This window comes from Amblyraja radiata, chromosome 20 (assembly GCF_010909765.2).
Source record: "Amblyraja radiata isolate CabotCenter1 chromosome 20, sAmbRad1.1.pri, whole genome shotgun sequence".
Taxonomy (NCBI): domain Eukaryota; kingdom Metazoa; phylum Chordata; class Chondrichthyes; order Rajiformes; family Rajidae; genus Amblyraja; species Amblyraja radiata.
In genome coordinates this window covers 33,951,583-33,971,973 of record NC_045975.1, presented here as the reverse complement: position 1 = coordinate 33,971,973, position 20,391 = coordinate 33,951,583, and the positions used below count along the sequence as shown (strand labels likewise).

Below are 20,391 nucleotides of genomic sequence, written 5' to 3'. Positions count from 1 at the left end.
TTAACATTTATTGTTGCTGACCCCTCCATCCTGCAGATATGAGCAAGATAGAGAGAAAATCTTGAAGATTGACAAAATCCTTGTGCATTCAAGATATAACTGGATGAGGAACCTTGATCGTGACATTGCTTTGTTGCATTTGTCAAAACCTATTCATTTCACTAATTATATTGCACCTGTCTGTATACCATCCAGGGAAGTTGCCTCAAGGTTTGTATTCAGTGTAAATTGATTTAGTTACCTTTTTATATGCAAGCACCAATATAAAAGCTTTTTGGTGACTAAATACAGCTTTAAAGCAAGAGGTAAAAAAATGCCATGGCATGGTTTCAAAGATTCAGGTAATGATGGGAATATTGCACAGTTTCTTGTTAAAATGAGTGATATTTTCAGTGAAAACTGTAAGAATAGGATTTAACTGCTTAAATCTGTTAGCATATTTGACCATTTGTGGTTTCTGAATTGTGGCTCCCAATTTTACGATAGTCACAAACGAATTATTAGTGAGATCAACAATCTTAGCATTGAGAACTGGATGTTACTGTAGTTAGTGTGTTTTTAGGAAATCCAAAGGATTTTGGATAAATTCCATATGATTAAAGAACTTGTATTTCCTTTTATTTGTGCACACCTTATTAATTGGAGACAGGATGATTAAGTAATGTCGAAGTGGCAAATAGTCTGGCGATTGAAGAAAATATCTAATTTCTGCCTTTTCAACTCAAAATACCACACTGTACCATAATGGCAGAATGACAGTACATACAGTATGTTAGATGGCTATTCAGAACACATGCAAATTTTAAAGTTACAATGTGGGCGAAGGATTGGGAGAACAAGTATGGTGCAGGTGGTGCTTGGAGATTAAGTTTGTCCGTATTCATAATTGCTTTTAGCATCATTTGAGAGAAGGATATGAATGTTTCTCAATTTTAGCTGATTTATCTGGAGGAGTGTAAACAGAAGATAAATAAGGGCAATCGAGAGAGTAAGCTAAAACAAGCTGGAACGGTGAGATGCAGATCAGTTACTTGGAATTTTAAATATAAGAGAATGCAGGGAATACTCATTAGGTCACAAGGAATAGGAGTAGAATTAGGCCCATCAAGTCTACTCCGCCAATCAATCATGCCGATCTATTTCTCCTAACCCCATTCTCCTTCCTTCTCCCTATAATCTCTGACAATCGTACTAATCAATACTCGTCAGTTTGTGTAGTATCTGTAGAAAGAGAAAGGATGTGAATAATGAATATGCATCAGAACTGGCCAATACACAAACAGAGAAAACTGGTTATCTGAAATTGTTGGATTCACCAGCAAGGATATAGCGGGTACCTGGAAGGAAGATGAGCTGCTGGTCCTCAAACCTTTGTTGGGCATCATTGGAGATGAAGACTGAGGAGTTGGAATGGAAGTGAAAGAGAATTAATGACACAAGCAGTTGGAAGGTCTGCATTGTAGATATCCCACATCAATTTTCACAAGGCTTTGCTTGTTCATTCCAGAAATCTCCAGAAATTCCAGTTAGATGCCAGCTCAATTTGGCAAATGTAATAGAGAGGGGGGATCGAACCGAAAAATGTATGTTTGTGATGGGAATGGATCAGATTGTCAACTTAGTCTACGTAATGCTTCCCAAAGAGAAAGCAAAGCAAATGGACGGCTGGTCAAGGCAGAGAGTATAAATGTAATTCCTGGGTTATTTTCAATCACAAAGGAGTGCTCTCTTTTTTCTCCATTGTTTCCAGTTTGCTACGCACTCAGCACAAAGGTCGGGTCACAGGTTGGGGAAATCTGGCTGAATCCTTTGTGAATACTGGTTCCATTAAACCTCTCGTGCTACAGCAGATCCAGCTTCCTGTCGTTAATCATGACATCTGCAAGGCATCTACCGGCATTAAAGTGACACTCAACATGTTCTGTGCTGGTGAGTAATAATAAACTTGGGCAGCTTACAACCCAGCAGTATGAACTTGATTTCTCTAATTTCAAGCACTCCCTGCATTATCTCTCTATTTGATAAGATAGGTTTCATGTTCATTCCATCTATCTTGAAAGGCCAACAAAATCCTAACTGTTAAATCAAAAGCAAAGCCACGGAGGCACTCCTGAACCACAAGTCAATAGCTGAATTTGTATCTCAACATTGTGGCAACCCACAATCACCATTATAGGTGTAATAATAAATAAATAATAATGCATTTTATTTGCTGGCGCCTTTCTGGACACCCAAGGACACCTTACAGGACATAAAATCACAATACATTTATCAATATTAAAATCAAGTAGATTAAAAACAAAAAACAAAAAATACACAAAACATTTTAAGTCATTAAAATCAGGGTGAACATGGTGGAAGTTATGTCGGGTATGCTAATCTAAACAGGTGTGTTTTGAGTTGTGATTTGAATTGATCGATAGTGTCCAGGTGACGGATGGGAGGTGGGAGAGTGTTCCAGAGACGTGGGGCAGAGCAGCTGAAGGCTCTGGCACCCATGGTGCTGAGTCTAAATGTGGGGACAGTGTAAGGTGTGTTGTTTGTTGGATCGAGAAAACAAAGCTAAGTGGAAGAAGGACAATGGGACTAAGCCCCTTTATATTGGGAAGAAAATGGACAGGGATGGAATTTTTTTCATCGATTGACTTTAAAGAACAATCAGGCAAGAGTTGACTCAATCTCAGTATAATCCCGAGGTCAGTTGATAAAACTATTACCCAAAGGATTACATCTACAGTGGCTTGCAAAAGTATTCATACCCCTTGAACTTTTCCACATTTTGTCCCGTTACAACCACAAACGTAAATGTATTTTATTGTGATTTTATGTGATAGACCAACACAAAGTGGCGCATAATTGTGAAGTGGAAGGAAAATTATACATGGTTTTCAATTTTTTTACAAATAAACTGAAAAGTGTGGCGTGCAAAAGTATTCAGCCCCCCTGAGTCAATACTTTGTAGAATCACCTTTCGCTGCAATTACAGCTGCAAGTCTTTTGGGGTATGTCTCTACCAGCTTTGCACATCTAGAGACAGAAATTTTTGCCCATTCTTCTTTGCAAAATAGCTCAAGCTCAGTCAGATTGGATGGAGAGTGTCTGTGAACAGCAATTTTCAAGTCTTGCCAGAGATTCTCAATTGGATTTAGGTTTGGACTTTGACTGGACCATTCTAACACATGAATATGCTTTGATCTAAACCATTCCATTGTAGCTCTGGCTGTATGTTTAGGGTCGTTGTCCTGCTGGAAGGTGAACCTCCGCCCCAGTCTCAAGTCTTTTGCAGACTCTAACAGGTTTTCTTCCAAGGTTGCCCTGTATTTGGCTCCATCCATCTTCCCATCAACTCTGACCAGCTTCCCTGTCCCTGCTGAAGAAAAGCATCCCCACAGCATGATGCTGCCACCACCATGTTTCACAGCGGGGATGGTGTGTTCAGGGTGATGTGCAGTGTTAGTTTTCCGCCACACATAGCATTTTGCATTTAGGCCAAAAACTTCAATTTTGATCTGACCAGAGCACCTTCCTCAACATGTTTGCTGTGTCCCCCACATGGCTTGTGGCAAACTGCAAACGGGACTTCTTATGGCTTTTTTTCCAACAATGGCTTTCTTCTTGCCACTCTTCCATAAAGGCCCGATTTGTGCAGTGCACGACTAATAGTTGTCCTGTAGATTCTCCCACCTGAGCTGTGGATCTCTGCAGCTCCTCCAGAGTTACCATGGGCCTCTTGGCTGATTCTCTGATCAATGCTCTCCTTGCCCGGCCTGTCAGTTTAGGTGGACGGCAATGTCTTGGTAGGTTTGCAGTTGTGCCATACTCTTTCCATTTTCGGATGATGGATTGAACAGTGCTCCGTGAGATGTTCAAAGCTTGGAATATTTTTTTATAACCTAACCCTGCTTTAAACTTCTCCACAACTGTATCGCTGACCTGTCTGGTGTGTTCCTTGGGCTTCATGATGCTGTTTGTTCACTAATGTTCTCAAACAAACCTCTGAGGCCTTCACAGAACAGCTGTATTTATACTGAGATTAGATTACACACAAGTGGACTCTATTTACTAATTAGGTGACTTCTGAAGGCAATTGGTTGCACTGGATTTTATTTAGGGGTATCAGAGTAAAGGGGGCTGAATACTTTTGCACGCCATACTTTTCAGTTTTTTATTTGTAAAAAAACTTGAAAAGCATGTATCATTTTCCTTCCACTTCACAATTATGTGCCACTTTGTTTTGGTATATCACATGAAATCCCAATAAAATACATTTACGTTTGTGGTTGTAACGTGACAAAATGTGGAAAAGTTCAAGGGGTATGAATACTTTTGCAAGCCACTGTACCTCCAGTCTCTTACTCCTAATCTGGAGCACAGTTCATGAGTAACTTTTTGGGGACTTTGCTTTCAAAAAAAAAAAAAAAAAAGCTAACTTTTTCTTGGTTTTAATAGAAAGCAAGAAAAAATTAACAAAAAAGATATTTCCATACCCATAATTATTCCTTCCTTTAAAACATTTCTTCCCTACCTCAAAATGTACACAGTATCTCTAAAATGTACAATATAAATTATTATTAGCAGATAGTGAGTGACGAGGATATACGATTAAGAATGAAGATGATATTGAAGTTGGGAGAAGGATGGTGATAAGGTGGAGTGAAGATGAAAAGTGAAAATGGAGTGGATGGAGATGGTTGAGTAAATTATTCAACAAGAAGGGTACTGGGAAGCAGCAAAAGAGGGTGAAGAAAATGGCGGTGAAAATGAAAAATGGATTGACTGAAAAAGGGGAAGCAAAGAAATTGGATGTTGGGACAAAAATATGAAGGGAAAGTGAAGGTTGGAATAAGTGTAAAAAGAAGACAATTAAATTGTTCCTATGGAGGTAATATGACAGATTGGAATGTGTCCTTTACATTCACTTTATTAATAAAAGTTTAGAAAATGATGTGATGAGCATAATGGTTGAGATGGGTGAGAGGCAGGAACACAGAGCTATGGTAGAATGATGAGCAGAGTACACAATATCCAAGGGCTGTTTATCACAACAACATCACCTTTTGAAAATATAAAATAATCTATTTTTTGTTCTCTGTAGGTTTTAGTCAAGACGAGAATGAGCATGGAGATGCTTGTGAGGGAGACAGTGGTGGTCCTTTTGTAATGAAGGTAACTATCATATTTTTAGCATTCTTTGTTTTATAGTGCTATTGGAAGTATGGAAATGTATCTTGGCCAAATCCTTTTGCATCCATCCGTATTCTCTTAACCTTCTCTCTCACTCAATCAATTCATATTTACCCCAAATAATATTTCACCTTTTCCTATTTTTCCCTGGATTGCCTGTGCACAAGTTGAAAGTCCCTTGCCAATGTAGGCTGTGAGCAAGATGCTAAGGCTAAGTGAATGGGCAAATGGAACATAATATGGAAACACGTTGAGGTCATCCCCTTTTAAATTTTTTTTATTTTAAAGCAAAAGATTAAAAGGTTGGTATTCAGAATTATATGAATATCCTCATACAAAAATCAGATAAAGTTAACCTAAACCAACCCAAGCAATTAGGAAGATAAATGGATTTTAATGCAAGAGGATTTGAGTGCAAGAGTAGAGACATCTTATAGCAATTACATGGGGCCTTGATGAAACATAATCTGAAATATGGTTGTTCCTTCCCTTTCATGTCACAGTCTGGAGTTAATATTACTCCTCTGTCTTCATTCTGCAGTGTTGATTCAATGAACTTGGGGTAATACTTATGCTCGAGCATTGAACATTCATCTGCAATAAGCCAATTGGGTCAAGTTCCCTTCACTTTATGTTTGACATTATCTTTCCCTTTTAACTGCCAGCTTGGTTGTCACTCTTTTCCCCATTCTCTCTTGAAAACATCCAGTGAATTGGCCCCCACTGCCTCTTCTGGCAGAGAATTCCACAGATTCACAACTCTCTGGATCAAAATGTTTTTCCTCATCTCAGTCCTAAATGGCTTACTCCTTATTCTTAAACTGTGACTCTTGGTTCTGGACTCCCCCAACATTGGTAACATTTTTCCTGCATCTAGCCTGTCCAATCCTTTAAGAATTTTATGTTTCTATCCCCTCTCATCCTAAATTCCAGTGAATACAAGCCCAGCCGACCCATTCTTTCATCATATGTCAGTCCCGCCATCCCGGGAATTAACCTCGTAAACCTAGGCTGCACTCCCTCAATAGCAAGAATGTCCTTTCTCAAATTAGGAGACCAAAATTGCACACAATACTCCAGGTAGGTCTCTCCAGGGCCCTGTACAATTGCAGTAGGACCGCCTTGCTCCTAAACTCAAATCCTCACTCAATGAAGGCCAACATGCCATTAGCTTTCTTCACTGCCTGCTGTACTTGCATGCTTACTTTCAGTGACTGATGTACAAGCACACCCAGGTCTCGTTGCACCTCCTTTTCCTAATCTAACACCATTCAGATAAACTGCATTCCTGTTCTTGCCACCAAAGTGGCCTCACATTTATCCACATTTTTCTGCACCTGCCATGCATCTGCCACCTCACCCAACCTATCCAAGTCACCCTGCAACCTCATAGCATCCTCGTCACAGCTCACACTGCCACCCAGCTTTGTGTCATCTGCAAACATGGAGATGTTACATTTAATTCCCTCGTCTAATTCGTTAATATATATTGTAAATAACTGGGGTCCCAGCACCGAGCCTTGTGGCACCCCACTAGTCACTGCCTGTCATTCTGAAAGGACTCGTTAGTTTGTACTCTTTGCTTCCTGTCTGCCAACCAGTTCTCTATCCATGTCAATATGCTACCACTAATACCATGTGCTTTAATTTTGCACACTAATTTCTTGTGTGGGACCGTGTCAAAGGCTTTTTGAAAGTCCAGATACACCACATCCACTGGCTCTCCCTTATCCATTCTACTTCATACATGCTCAAAAAATTCCATAAGATTAGTCAAGCATGATTTCCCCTTCATAAATCCATGCTGACTTTGACCGATCCTGTCACTGCTTTCCAAATCTGCTATTACATATTTAATAATCGACTCGAGCATCTTCCCCACTACCGATGTAAGGCTAACTGGTCCATAATTCCCCATTTTCTCTCACCCTCCTTTCTTAAATAGTGGAGTAACATTAGCTGCAGGAACTGATCCACAGTCTATAGAACATTGGAAAATGATCACCAATGCATCCACGATTTCTAGGGCCACCCCCTTGAGTGCTCTGGAATGCAGACCATCAGGCCCTGGGGATTTATCTGCTTTCAGTCCCAAAAGTTTACCTAACACCATTTCCTGACTAATGTGGATTCCCTTCAGTTCCTCCCTCCCACTAGATCTTCAGTCCCCTAGTATTTCTGGGAGATTGTGGCTTCCTTAGTGCGGACAGACCCAAACTACTTGTTTAACTGTTCTGCCATTTCCCTGTTTCCCATTATAAATTCACCTGTCTCTGATTTTAAGGGACCTGCATTTGTCTTCATTAATCTTTCCTTTTTTACATATCTAATGTTATCCAGTCCCTTCATTATTCTTTATTTTCTTTCATTGACTTTACCTTTCTTTCACCATTCCATTCCCGTGCCCCATTCCTACATCTAGGTCTCTTGCTATTAACTTTTTTTCAGTCCCATCCCACCCTGCTTAAAACATTGCCCAAATCTGTTGCAAATGGTTTTCCTAAAGCTTTAAAATTAGATCCACGGTTTGATTATTTAAATTCAATATATTTGTAGTACACAGTTTTCAGCAACTTGAATCCATTCAAGCTTTCAATTTCAGCTTCACTCAGAATGACAGCAAAGAACCATTACAATGTTTGGAAGGGTAGGCATATTTGCAGCCCATTGAGCAGCGCAACTGACCAGTTACAGAATAGCACTGATAAAAGGAGTTGGACACCAACCTTGCCAGTTACTGTTTCCCAATAGAAACATTGTTTTAAGCACAAGATAAGAGAACACACAACTCAGAAAGATGAACTTTCCAACAGCAGTACACTGCTCATGTTCTTTCCATGTCAATAATCTCTTATCTGATTGTTGATCTCAACAAGGGAACAGGTAATATCAACCCCAAGTAAAGGAACATGAGCAGTAATTATAGAGAGCAAAGGGAAAAGGATAACATAACCTTAAGTGCAACATAAACCCAAAATAGTAAAGATAATAATGGAAGGATAACATCATCCTCGGTGAATAAGGAGATGGTAACATGCCTAAAGAAGGTACGGGTAAAGTCAAATACTAGAATGTGAAGAAGCTGTACTGTCCGGTGGCATCAAAAGTGGACCAAGGGCTTATCCTCTCCCTCTGTAGTTCATTCTATACAAACAGCTGCAATGAGAAAGACACCCAAGAGAAACAGAGTGAGGTTGTAGATACAGTCCATTAACTTACCCATTAGCAAGGGAACTTGACCCCTTTGGCTGATCTCATAGATGAACATTGTGCTAGATCATATGGGTTGCCTTGTTCATGGAATCTCACAGCCTGGAAGCAAGCCATTCAGCCCATTGAATCAGTGCTGACCATCGAGCCCCAATTCCGTTTTGATCCCATTTTATTCTCCCCCTACCTCTTCCCTATTTCCATCAACTCACCCAGATTCTACCACAACAAGATAATTACAATCTCTTTGGAGTCTGGGAGAACATGCAAACTGCACCATCTGGATTCAACCTTGATCAATGGAAATGTGAGAAGCAGCTCTACCAGCTGCACTGCTTGGTCATTCTTTAAACTAATTAAGAGTTCAAGTCTCACTCTGAAGAGTGTAGCATAAAATCCAGACCTGTAGTTCAAGGAATACAGTACTATCACATGTTCAATCTTTTATTTTAATGTTCAACTGGTTGTAGAAGATTTCCCCTTTCACATGAAAATAGAGTGTCTCATGAAACTTTCAAAATGACCAATGAAATGAAGTGACCTTCCCTTAAAAGCAAGTCAAGTTCTCAACTTCTGTAATTGCCTTTGTCAACCAAGCATTAAATGACAACCATGTTTGCTTCAGTGCAACAGTAACTAAACCCTAAACGTGCTTCATTGGCTATAAAGTTCCTCCAGGCATCTGGAGTCCATAACAACTGCCAGAGAAATGTTGTTCTTATCTTCATATGTATCTAGATTATGCAGCAATAGTTCCCATCTCTCTGATGTATATTATTTTTAAAGATTATTAAATAAATATATATTTTTTGCCCATGATACAGAATCCTGAAGATAATCGGTGGTACCTGATGGGAATAGTTTCTTGGGGAGAAGGATGTGACAGAAAAGGGAAATATGGATTTTACACTCATGTATTCAGGTTAAAGAAGTGGATCAAGAAGAATCTGATTAACTATCGTGCTTCCCATTAAAGATTGCAATGTTCTACTTTGATGATATGGCTACTTTTTGATTTTCTCTGGAAAATCAAGACCAATTTTTTTTTAATGAATCTATCATTCCGTCAATGGAATTAGTTTTAGATGTGTTTGAAATAAAACGAATTAATAACAAATAACATTGTTTGTCTTCTTCTCATCAAATTTCCCCTTTTATTTTCCTTCTGTTCGTAATGTCATTTTCTACCCCTCTCACTTATTCGATGATTCTTGCCTTTAAAATCCATCATTTACATCACTTAATTGCTTCAAATTTATTGTCATTCTTCAGTGCGAATAAAACCAAGGGTTTCATCCAGTAAAATATAGATCGCACGCAGTGCATTAGAAATTCTCATTTAGAGCATATATGCTGGTTTATAAGAAATAAACATACATTACATACAAATAGCCCCAAGTTTCTCAAACTATAGTGGTATTATACGACTTCGCCAGATGTATCTTTGGAAATGATCTATCTTTGGAAGTGATGTCTTCAAAATAATTTGCAGCAGAAATATTTTGTAAATGATATTTCCCCAAAATATAAGAAATAAGAAAATGGCTGATCTTCCACATTTACTTGCCCACCCTATCCCCTAAAATCCATTGGTCCTGGCCTTAAAGGTACACAAAATTGAATAATTAAAAATAAACTGAAGCAATTTAGTGGAGGATTCCAAAGATTCATTCATAGATATCCTCTTCTGGATGATTTTCCATCGCCAGCCACCAATCTGACCATTCTCCAAGATATCCATCTGTCATATTCCCAAGATAGACTAATAACTACCTTGGTTTAAGCCTGTCTGTCCTTCCTGGCTGGTTTTTGTTCGACCTCAACATATACCTCTCGTTGTCCAGTCTGCTCTTTCCTTCATCTACGATTTTTCCAACATTCAACATTTTAACAGTGACTGCTTCCTGCTTCTAAAAATCAGCATTTTACCATGGACATGTAGTTCCACTTCACTTGAGTCTCCCAGCTCTCTCTTCTCCCATCGGACTGAACATGTTCTTGCATTGAACAAATACCCAGCTCCATTCCTCCACAAAGTGTTGGTGCAAGAACACAAATAGATCTATGTTTATCTAATTGAGTGTTTATGTGGAACATTATTTCAGTCCCACCTCTCATCCATTTTTCATAGCCTTGGATGTTTAACAAGGACACATCTATGCTGCTCTTATTCTCACTGACATCCCGACTAATTCCATTCTTACCATTAAAGTTCTTCTCCTACTCTGACTTTGACTTTAGTTTATTGTTACATGTGCCAAGGTAGTGAAAAGCTAATGTTGCAAGCAAACCAGTCAGCTGAAAGACTATGCATGTTTACATGTATCTCTGACTACATTTTATCTCTGTACCACCCACTCCCCTGACATCAGTCTGAAGGGTCTCAACCCAAAACATCTCCCATTCCTTCTCTCCAGAGATACTGCCTGTCCCGCTGAGTTACTCCAGCATTGTGTGTCTATCTTCAATTTAAACCAGCATCTGCAGTTCTTTCCTATACAAGTTTACAATCAAGCCATCCACAGTGTACCAATACACAATAAAGTGAATAACATTTAGTGTAAGATAAATACACAATACACAATACAATTTATTTGTCACTTGAACCTCATAGAGGCTCAAATGAAATGTTGTTTCTGCAGTCATACACACATGAAAAAAAAGACCCAAGTCACAACACAATTTACACAGACATCCATCACAGCGCATCTCCTCCTCGCTGTGATGGAAGGCAAAAAAACTTATCTCTCCCCTGCACTCCCCATTCCCCTCCCGATGTCAGAGTCAAAGCCCGCGGCAGGCGATGGCAATTGTCCCGCGGCCATTAAAGCCACGCCGGGCGATGCAAGGCCACGCTCCGGGTCTTGTTGTTGGAGCCCCCGGCGGGCGCTAGCAAAGTCCCGCAGCCGTTGAAGCCGCGCCGGGCGATGATGTAAGGCCCCGCTCCAGGCACTCCTCGACCCCGCGACTCGGGCGGGTGAAGTCGCCGTTGCAAAAGTCTCGAAAAGCGGTCTCCCACCAGGGACCCGCGGGCTCCCGATATCACTGTCCACCAGACCTGCGGTAAGCCTCCGAATCTCCGGGGGTCGGGTCACAGCAGCGCGCCACCACCCCTCCTCCCGCTCCGGACTCGGCCAGCTCCATGATGGTGAGTAGCTCCGCAGCTCCGTGACTGGAGCCCCAGGACATTCCTGCTGGAGGCCGCTCCACGTTGCAGCCCCAACGACAACGGAGACCCGACAGGGAAAAGGTCGGGTTCTCCGTGCAGGGGAAAAAATTTAAAAGTCCCCCCCCCCCCCCACACACACACACACACATACCCCATCAAAAAAATAATAAAAACTACATTAAAACGGGACAAAAAATAACAAAAAGACAAACAGATTGTAGAGGCCGCTGCGACGTGAGTTGCTGCATAAAGTCCAGTAAAGTCCGATTAAAGGTAGTCTGAGGGTCTCTAGTGAGGTAGTGTAGCTCAGGACTGCTCTCTAGTTGCAATATGATGTTTAAGTCGCCTGATAACAGTTGGGAATACCATACATATATCACTCTGAAAAAGTTTCCCTTCTCATTTTAAACCTATGCTATCAGTTAACTGTTCCCCTCATGAAGATTTCCTAAATCTATAAGATCACTCCGTAGCTTCCTGCACTCCAAAGAGTAAAGTCTTAATTTGAAATAAGGTTCTGGCTTTTATTTCTTGCTTTGATATTAGAGCTTCATCTTCCTTTTTCCTCTCCAAAGTCATTGATAAAGTCCTTGATCATCTCCATTTTATTTAGAGTCATAGAGCATGGAAACAGGTCCTTCGGCCTAACATGCCCACACAGACCAACATGTCCCACCTACTCTAGTTCCACCTGCCTGCATTTGGCCCATAACCCTATCTTATCCATATACCTGTCTAAATGTTTTTAAAATGTTTCAATAGTACCTGCCTCAACTACGTCCTCATGCAGCTCGATACACACACCAACCTTTCCTGTTAAATCTTTCCCCCCCCATACCTTAAACCCATGTCCTCTGGTTCTCAATTCCCTTCCTCCTAGGCAAGAGATTCTGTGCATCAACCCGATCTATTCCTCTCATGTTTTTGTTCACCTCTATAAGATCACCTCTCATCCTCCTGCCCTCCATCAAATAGGGTCCTAACCTGCTCAACCTCTCCCCCAGGCCCTGGCAACATCATAAGTCTTCTCTGCACCCTTTCCAGCTTGACAGCATCTTTTCTAGAAATGGTGACCAGAACTGAACACAATACTCTAAATGTGGCCTACCAACGTCTTATATAACTCCAACATGACCTCCTAACTTCCATACTCATGGCTCTCGTTTTAGGTTTACTTGGAACATTGGGTTTTTGAGATTTTAGCCCATCCTTTTCAATCTAGGAACCTTGATACTCAATGAAGCCTGATAACCTTACTGCTTCCCTCTGCATTCTTGAAAGAGCAAAAACTACAACACATCCTTTTACCTCATCCCTCCATCCAGAGATCCAAATATTCCTTACACATGAAAATGTACTCACAACTCACTCATACTACAATTACACATTGGAGAATGAGTCTTGACTGATAATGGCTTAGTTAAATATTTCTGTTTAGTTTACAAATGTAACCATGAGCTTTTGACTGCCTGGGTTTGAAGTTTTGTTGAATGCAATTGTCTGTGGATTCAATGGCTAAGATTCAAGCATGAAAATCTACATATTTCAGGGCAGTACTAGATACTGTGGTCATTGAAGCCATCTCTCCTCTGGCACTAAATCATATTGTACTCACCTCAGAGCTCCATTGAAGACCCTCCTCAAAGGACTTGTCTGACAGAGCAAAGGAATATCATGCCGGTGCCAGATGCATTTTTCACAGCCTTCAGTTTGTGCCACGTAAATGAGGTGAATGCAGCTCATTTTTGCTTTAGTTACAGTAAATTTAAAATGAAATGCTCCCTATGAATATTTTGAAAGGCATGCACCAGTTTCTTCCCAGCTGTTATCAGGCAACAGAATCATCCTAACACCAACTAGAGAGCAGTCCTGAGCTACTACCTACCTCATTGGCGACCCTCGGATTCTCTTTGATCGGACTTTACCTTGCAAATAAACGTTATTCCATTTATCTTGTATCTGTACACAGTGGATGACTCGAATGTAATCATGTATAACCTTTCCGCTCACTGGTTAACATGCAACAAAAGCTTTTCACTGTACCTCGGTTTGTTAAACAAAACAGTGGATGTTGCAGTTACTGCACAACTAGGGACCTGGATTCAGTCTTGACCCAAAGATGCTGTGCAGAATTTGCATGTTCTCTAACTGGGTTTCACGTGTTCCAGTTTCCTCCTACATCTTAAAGATGTGCAATGAAAATTGTCAATCACAAGAGTGGATGATAAAAGAGGTCAAAAATATAAATTACAGAGAAACAGACTTAGAAACTGCATTGACAATGGTCAAATGACTCCTATGAGAAAAAATGGAGGTCTTTCAGACAGTGACAATACAATACCAATACAAAAGCCAAATAGCTACACAGGAACAGTGCTAGGGTGGGGAGGAAGCGGTGGGGCAGGATTTGCAGGACACACCAAGCCTATTTAACTCCTTTAGGTCAGCTTTCCTTCAGCAAATAAAAGATTGTGCTTATTTTCTTTGGCGACCACAAAATATGTGTGGTATAGACAATAAGTGCAGGAGTAGGCCATTCGAGCCAGCACCGTCATTCACTGATCATCCACAATCAGTAACCTGTTCCTGCCTTCTCCCCATATCCCTTGACTGCACTATCTTTAAGAGCTCTATCTAACTCGCTCTTGAAAGCGTCCAGAGAATTGGCCTCCACTGCCATCTGAGGCAGAGAATTCCACAAATTCACAACGCTGGGTGAAAATGTTTTTTCCTCATCTCTGTTCTAAATGGTTTACCCATTATTCTTAAACTGTGGCCCCTGGTTCTGGACTCCCTCAACATTGGGAACATGTTTCCTGCCTCTAGCATGTCCAATCCCTTAATAATATTATGTTTCAATAAGATATCCTCTCATCCTTCTAAATTCCAGTGTATACAAGCCCAGTCACTCAATTTTATCAACATATGACAGTCCCGCCATCCTGGGAATTAATCTTGTGAACCTTTGCTGCGCTCCCTCAATAACAAGAATGTCCTTCCTCAAATTTGGAGACCAAAACTGCACACAATACTCCACATGTGGTCTCACAAGGGCCCTGTACAACTGCAGGACCTCTTTACTCCAAAACTCAACTCCTCTTGTTATGAAGGCCAACAGGCCACTAGCTTTCTTCACTGCCTGCTGCCATGCTTACTTTCAGTGACTGATGAACAAGGTCCCACAGATCTTGTTGTACTTCCCCTTTTCCAAACTAGACACCATTCAGATAATAATCTGCCTTCCTGTTTTTGCCACCAAAGTGGATAACCTCACACTTATCCACATTATACTGCATCTGCCATGCATCTGCCCAGTCACCAAACCTGTCCAAGTCACCCTGCATCCTCATAGCATCCTCCTCACAGTTCACACTGTCATCCAGCTTTGTGTCATTCCTCTGAAGATGTACTTTTCAATATCTTTCAATCACCATTGTGATAATTATTAATCAGCAATTTTTTGCCACTTTGCCAATTATGAGTGCCATAAACAAGCAAGGTCCTGTGTACCAGGGAAACTACATTTCAAAAGCATCTGATTTGTGCACATGCGACATCCATGTACTATGAAAGGCACTAAGTAAAGGCAAGTCTTTCTGTCTTCGGCTTCCTACACCATTAAAGCTGAAATAATGATTTCTCAGATGGTCCATTTGGCACACTTTGGTTTTCCATTCTCAGTGCAAAGCAATTTGGGATTTCAATATAGAATTGCCAGTATTTCCCTCTTATTAGGACATTCAAGACACTTACATAACCACGTACAAACATGGAACAAACATGAAGCAGATGCTGATGAATTGATGATTATGCCGGCACCTGGTGACAACTCAAACCGACAACGAACCATCGGCTCTGGAGGGCGACTTCTTGGTGTGGGAGGCGCTAGTCACGGGATCGATACCCGATTTATTTAAGGCCGGGCAACGCCCGTGTCCTTTGAGGAGCAGGGAGCTGTATTAGATTAGATTAAACACGTCTAGTTCACACAACTCGTGTCCGACTAGTTTTTGGCTGGACCCCTGCGAGTCCCCGCTACACTGGTGACCCCCGACGCCCAGGAGTGTAATTCTGGAAGGGAAATTTGAAGGAACAATGCATTCTGCCGCTGCCACCTATGAGGTAGACCTCAACGCGGTCTCCCTAAAGCTACCAACATTTTGGACCTCGCAGCCGGGGGTTTGGTTTCGACAGGCCAAATCCCAATTTTACATCTGGGGCGTTACAGCCGACGAGATTCGCTATCACTCTGTGGTAAGCGCCCTTTACCGCCAGCGCTGGGGTTCAGCAGCCCGCCAATGCCGCCAGCCATGTTCGATTCCGAGAAACGGCAGCGTCGGCCGCCGATAGTCACCGCGGTGGCCGGCAGGAACAATCGACTGTATGTCTGGGACCGGCGCACGGGGCTCAGGTTCTTGGTGGACACCGGGGCGGAGGTCAGTGTATTGCCCCCATCTGGACTTGACCTTCGTGCTAGTACGAGGGGTCCCCGTTAACTGCTGCGAATGGCAGTTCAATCCACACATATGGCGCCCGCATGCTTCCTGGCATTTTTGCCGCGTGCCATTTCACCTGACCATTCATCATCGCAGACGTGGCCCAGCCACTGCTGGGCGCAATTTATTTTGGGCGCAGTTGCTCATCGTGGACGTGAGGGGCCAACGTCTCATCCACGCGTCAACTTTTGAGAAGATCTCCTTGCATTCCACTGCGCCCACCGCGCCGGTCAGCAACCCCAAAGCGACGGTGGACAATGTCTACGCCCAGGTACTGGCTGAGTTTCCGGACATTGCCACCCCCAAGTTCGGCTCGGCCAGCCTGAGGCACGGTGTCATGCACCATATTCTGACATGGGAGGCCGGCGTAAAACTGTCTGTGGCTCGTTTGAAACCGGCCCACTTGGACCTGAGCGAGCCAGTCCATGTGGCTCAACCACCCCGTCGCGGATGTCCGCCGTCCCGGATTCTTCCGAACCGAGCAAGGCCCCTGGGGCGCCGGATTGTATCTACGCCGGTTGGGCGTCCCATCCGGTTCGGCGCATCTGGTGCGGTATCATTTGGCGGCACCTGGTGACAACCTAAGGTCACAACGAACCATCGGCTCTAGAGGGCGGCGTCTTGGTGTGGGAGGCGCTAGTCACAGGGTCGGTACCCGATTTGGTATTTAAGGCCGGGCAACACCCGTGTCCTTCAAGGAGTCGGGAGCTGTATTAGAGAGGTTAAACACGTCTAGTCCACACAACTCGTGTCCGACTAGTTTTTGTCTGGATGTCCCGCGAGTCCCCGCTACAATTTCGTGAATTTCAATAGAAAGAAAATGGTTGCAAAAGATTTACATTTTTTTTTAAAGATAGATAGTTAAATTTGAATTATATTAATTCCACAAAAATAAAAATTTAAAGTTTTTGAATGGCTTGATGGCAATGTTTAATAAAATTAGTTCAGATACAACATAGCACCACACCCTCCAGCCGATCTGCACTGATCATTATTCACCCACTCACGTTACTTCTATATCATCCCACTTACTCATCTACTCCCAACAGTCGAGGAAATGTACAAAGGCCAAATAACCTACAAGTCCCCATATCTTTTTATGTGGGAGAAAACTGGAGCACCCGGAGAAAAGACACAACCACATGGGGAATGTGCTATCTCCACACAGACAACACCTGAGATCTGGATCAAACCCATGTCTCTGACACCAAGAGACAGCAAATCTATCGCTGTGCCAATGTGCCACCAGTTGAAGCATTTCTGTGGGATCTTGGGGATGGGTGGAATTCCATATATCATCATGTAATGAATTTCAATTATGAACTTTTCAAAGTCTCAGTCACATTAAAAAGTTACCCTAATACTATTTGAGAAATGGAGTATTCAGGCCAATATTTTTCATGTCAATAAAAAAGGATTATTTCACCATGTGCCTCATCTGATTTATCGAAAACACTAAAATACTACACTAAGTTTCTCATTGAAGAAGCTGCTTTAAGTTGGCAAATTCATGAAGAAACATTCCATCAATTGCGGTTTTTGCTGGAAACTGATATACTACTTTGTCAGTCAATTTACGTTTTAGATAGGCTAAAATGGAACGATTTTCACATTTAGCTAGTCATCAAGTTTTTTGGAAGAGCAATTTGATGACCATGTTTAGAAAACAGTTTTTTTTTAAAGTAATATCTTTAACATTACATATGGGAAGTGTGGTGACTGCTATCAGATATGGCATTATATCAGCACGAGGTAACAAATTAAAATACTGTTATCTGAAAATACATAAGGTAATGGAATACAGACGTGGAGGCATCTGTGGAAAACCATGTGCAAAACACTCAAAGAAAACAAATTCAGCATTGATCACTTTAATTGGAAATTAAACATCAACAAGTCAAAAGGAATCAAATTCAAATTAGTCAAGAACATGTAACAAAAATGATCAAATTGAAATGTCAAATTAGTATTGTGAAGCCAAAGGAAAATTAAAGCCAGCAAAGATGTTATATCAAAAAAAAAAAAATTAGTGCAAGTGGAATGAATAGTTGTTGTACTTAAGTCATTCAGACGAGACTTGAAAACTCAACTCTCACTGACAGTTTGAGTTGGAAGTATTTATGATATTAGCAAAACAGATTAAGTGCTCAATTTGAACTTCCTTTCTCCAACAGCCCACTTTCCATGTTATTAAAATCATTGTCCAATGACTTAAAGTGCTGCATTTGTGCAGCATGATTACTTGCAGTATGTCAATGCAAGAACAAAGGCACAGAAGCTATGAATTGAAGTTAGATGTAGAAATCTTAACACATGTGCAAAGTATAAATGTTAACATTAAAGGAGAACAATCTTCAATAATCACTGTAGGCATTCAGCAGAATTATAGAAGAGCTGGTTCAATGACAACTGCTTGTTATGAAACTTTAACATCATCATACCCCAAATCAACAAGGCAGCATTTAACTAAATTTTGAGTTTATGACAAGTTTTATCTTTAGAACTGTACAACTTAAATAGGAAGCTGGTAAGGAACTGCTCTTGCAAATGCAAATGGGGAAAACTGTAGAGCAGGAAAGAAGGGAACATATGATTGGTTTCAAATACAAGCAGCCATCAGATTTTTTTCTCAAACAAACAATTCAGGAAAATTCTTCAGTTATGAAGAGATTTGAACTTGAGCTAATCAGTATAATCAGTTAACAGTTGATTTGAGTCTGGACGTTTTTGCATCAGGAAGAATGCAGAAAAAGTGGCAATGCACATTCAATTCAACTTATCACAGATTAGACTTCTCAGAAGTTGCAGCACATTCAGAAGTATGACGAGAATAGGTTTTGATCATCGCCTGCAAAAGAATATATCTAATGTTAGGAATCATTTATAAGTACAAACAAATCATTTGATGGCACCACTTTTAACTTCTTCATTTCTAAAATATGGGCACTGGAAAAGCATACTCAATATCAAATTCCCTCAAATTGAGTGGCTTCAGAGGATATTTCAGAGGCAAGATGAGAGTTAACAATATTGCTAAGTCTCGAGTCACACATTGGCCAGATTACCTAAATCGGGGGTATTCAATGTTGCCTGGATTATGAGGTATTAGCTCCAGGGAGAGGCTGGACAGAGACAAATTGTTTTATCTGGAACGCAGCTGGTTCCGGGGAGACCCATTAGAAGTATATAAAGTTATGAGAGGCATTGATAGGGGAGACAAAACCTTTTTCTGAGCAAGGGAGAACTCAAATACTAGAGGGAATAGTTTTAGGATTTGAGGGTCAAAGTTTAAGAGGTGAGAGGCAAGTTTTTTTTGTTGTAAAACCAGACAGTGGTGAGTGCCAGGAAAGCACTGCCAGGGGTGGTGGCTAAGGCAGATATGATAGTGGCATTTAGGAGACTCTTGGATATGTGCAGGCAGATAAGAGTTTGTTTTGGCATACTTGGCACAGACATTATGGGCCAATGGGCATGTCCTTGTGCTGCTCTGCTCCTTGTTTTAATAAATAAATGTCCTTAATATTTTCCTTGATAAACTAGTACCAATTTTGTGCTAATGCTCAGATTAGGCCATTGTAATTGATCATGAACAAGTTTCAAGAGAGAACACGGCAGCAGTCATAGAGTTGCTGCCTTACAGCACCAGAGACCTGGGTTCAATCCTGACTACGGGTGCTGTCTGTATGTTCTCCCCATTACCTGCGTGGGTTTTCTCAGGGTGGTCCGGTTTCCTCCTACACTTGTATAATTGCAAATTGTCCCTAGTATGTGTAGGATAGTGTTAATGTGCGGGGATCACTAGTCGATGCTGACTCAACGGGCGGAAGGGCCCGTTTCCACGCTGTATTCCTAAACTAACAGTTAGCATCAAGAAAAATGTAAAGATTAGAATACGTCAAGTACCTTCTGAGGATTTGCAGCATTGTGCTTCTCCAGCAATGAGGAAACTTGTGCACCAAATTCAACATGCACTTTGGTTAACAGATCCACCTACAAAGATAACATCTATAATCATAAATACTGTAGCATTAGCATTCCATAAACAATGTCATCCAATTGCACTAAATTCCTCTTCAAAGTTCTTTATGCTAAAGACTTTGCACGAGATCAAGTTGAGGAGAGTTTGTCATATGCACAGGTATGGTGAGGTACAGGTATAATAAAACTGGATTGCAGTGGCATCAAGGCAAGTAAACAGACACAAATACATACACTATAAATTATACAAGGCAGTGTAAAGAAAAAAATCTGCAAAACAAGATATTAGTGCAAAAATAATTAGAATCAAGTCCATGGTGGTGCAAGAGGTGGTCTGCAGTATTGTTGCAGGGG

At 41.2% G+C, this 20,391-nt stretch overlaps 2 protein-coding genes across 2 annotated transcripts in view; one reads left to right on the top strand and one right to left on the bottom strand.

The window, feature by feature from the left end:
• Positions 1-9,514, top strand: part of f2 (coagulation factor II, thrombin) — a 47,334-nt gene extending 37,820 nt beyond the window's left edge. The window contains exons 11-14 of the mRNA XM_033039231.1: positions 37-210; positions 1,751-1,929; positions 5,096-5,166; positions 9,219-9,514. Of these exons, the coding sequence (XP_032895122.1) occupies positions 37-210; positions 1,751-1,929; positions 5,096-5,166; positions 9,219-9,368 (574 nt within the window). The 3' untranslated portion in view covers positions 9,369-9,514. The remainder of the gene's footprint in view (positions 1-36; positions 211-1,750; positions 1,930-5,095; positions 5,167-9,218) is intronic.
• Positions 9,515-17,914: 8,400 nt separating this feature from the next.
• Positions 17,915-20,391, bottom strand: part of cat (catalase) — a 43,499-nt gene continuing 41,022 nt past the window's right edge. Inside the window, exons 12-13 of the mRNA XM_033039233.1 lie at positions 19,963-20,049; positions 17,915-18,907 (exon numbers count right to left, since the gene is read on the bottom strand). Of these exons, the coding sequence (XP_032895124.1) occupies positions 18,839-18,907; positions 19,963-20,049 (156 nt within the window). The 3' untranslated portion in view covers positions 17,915-18,838. The remainder of the gene's footprint in view (positions 18,908-19,962; positions 20,050-20,391) is intronic.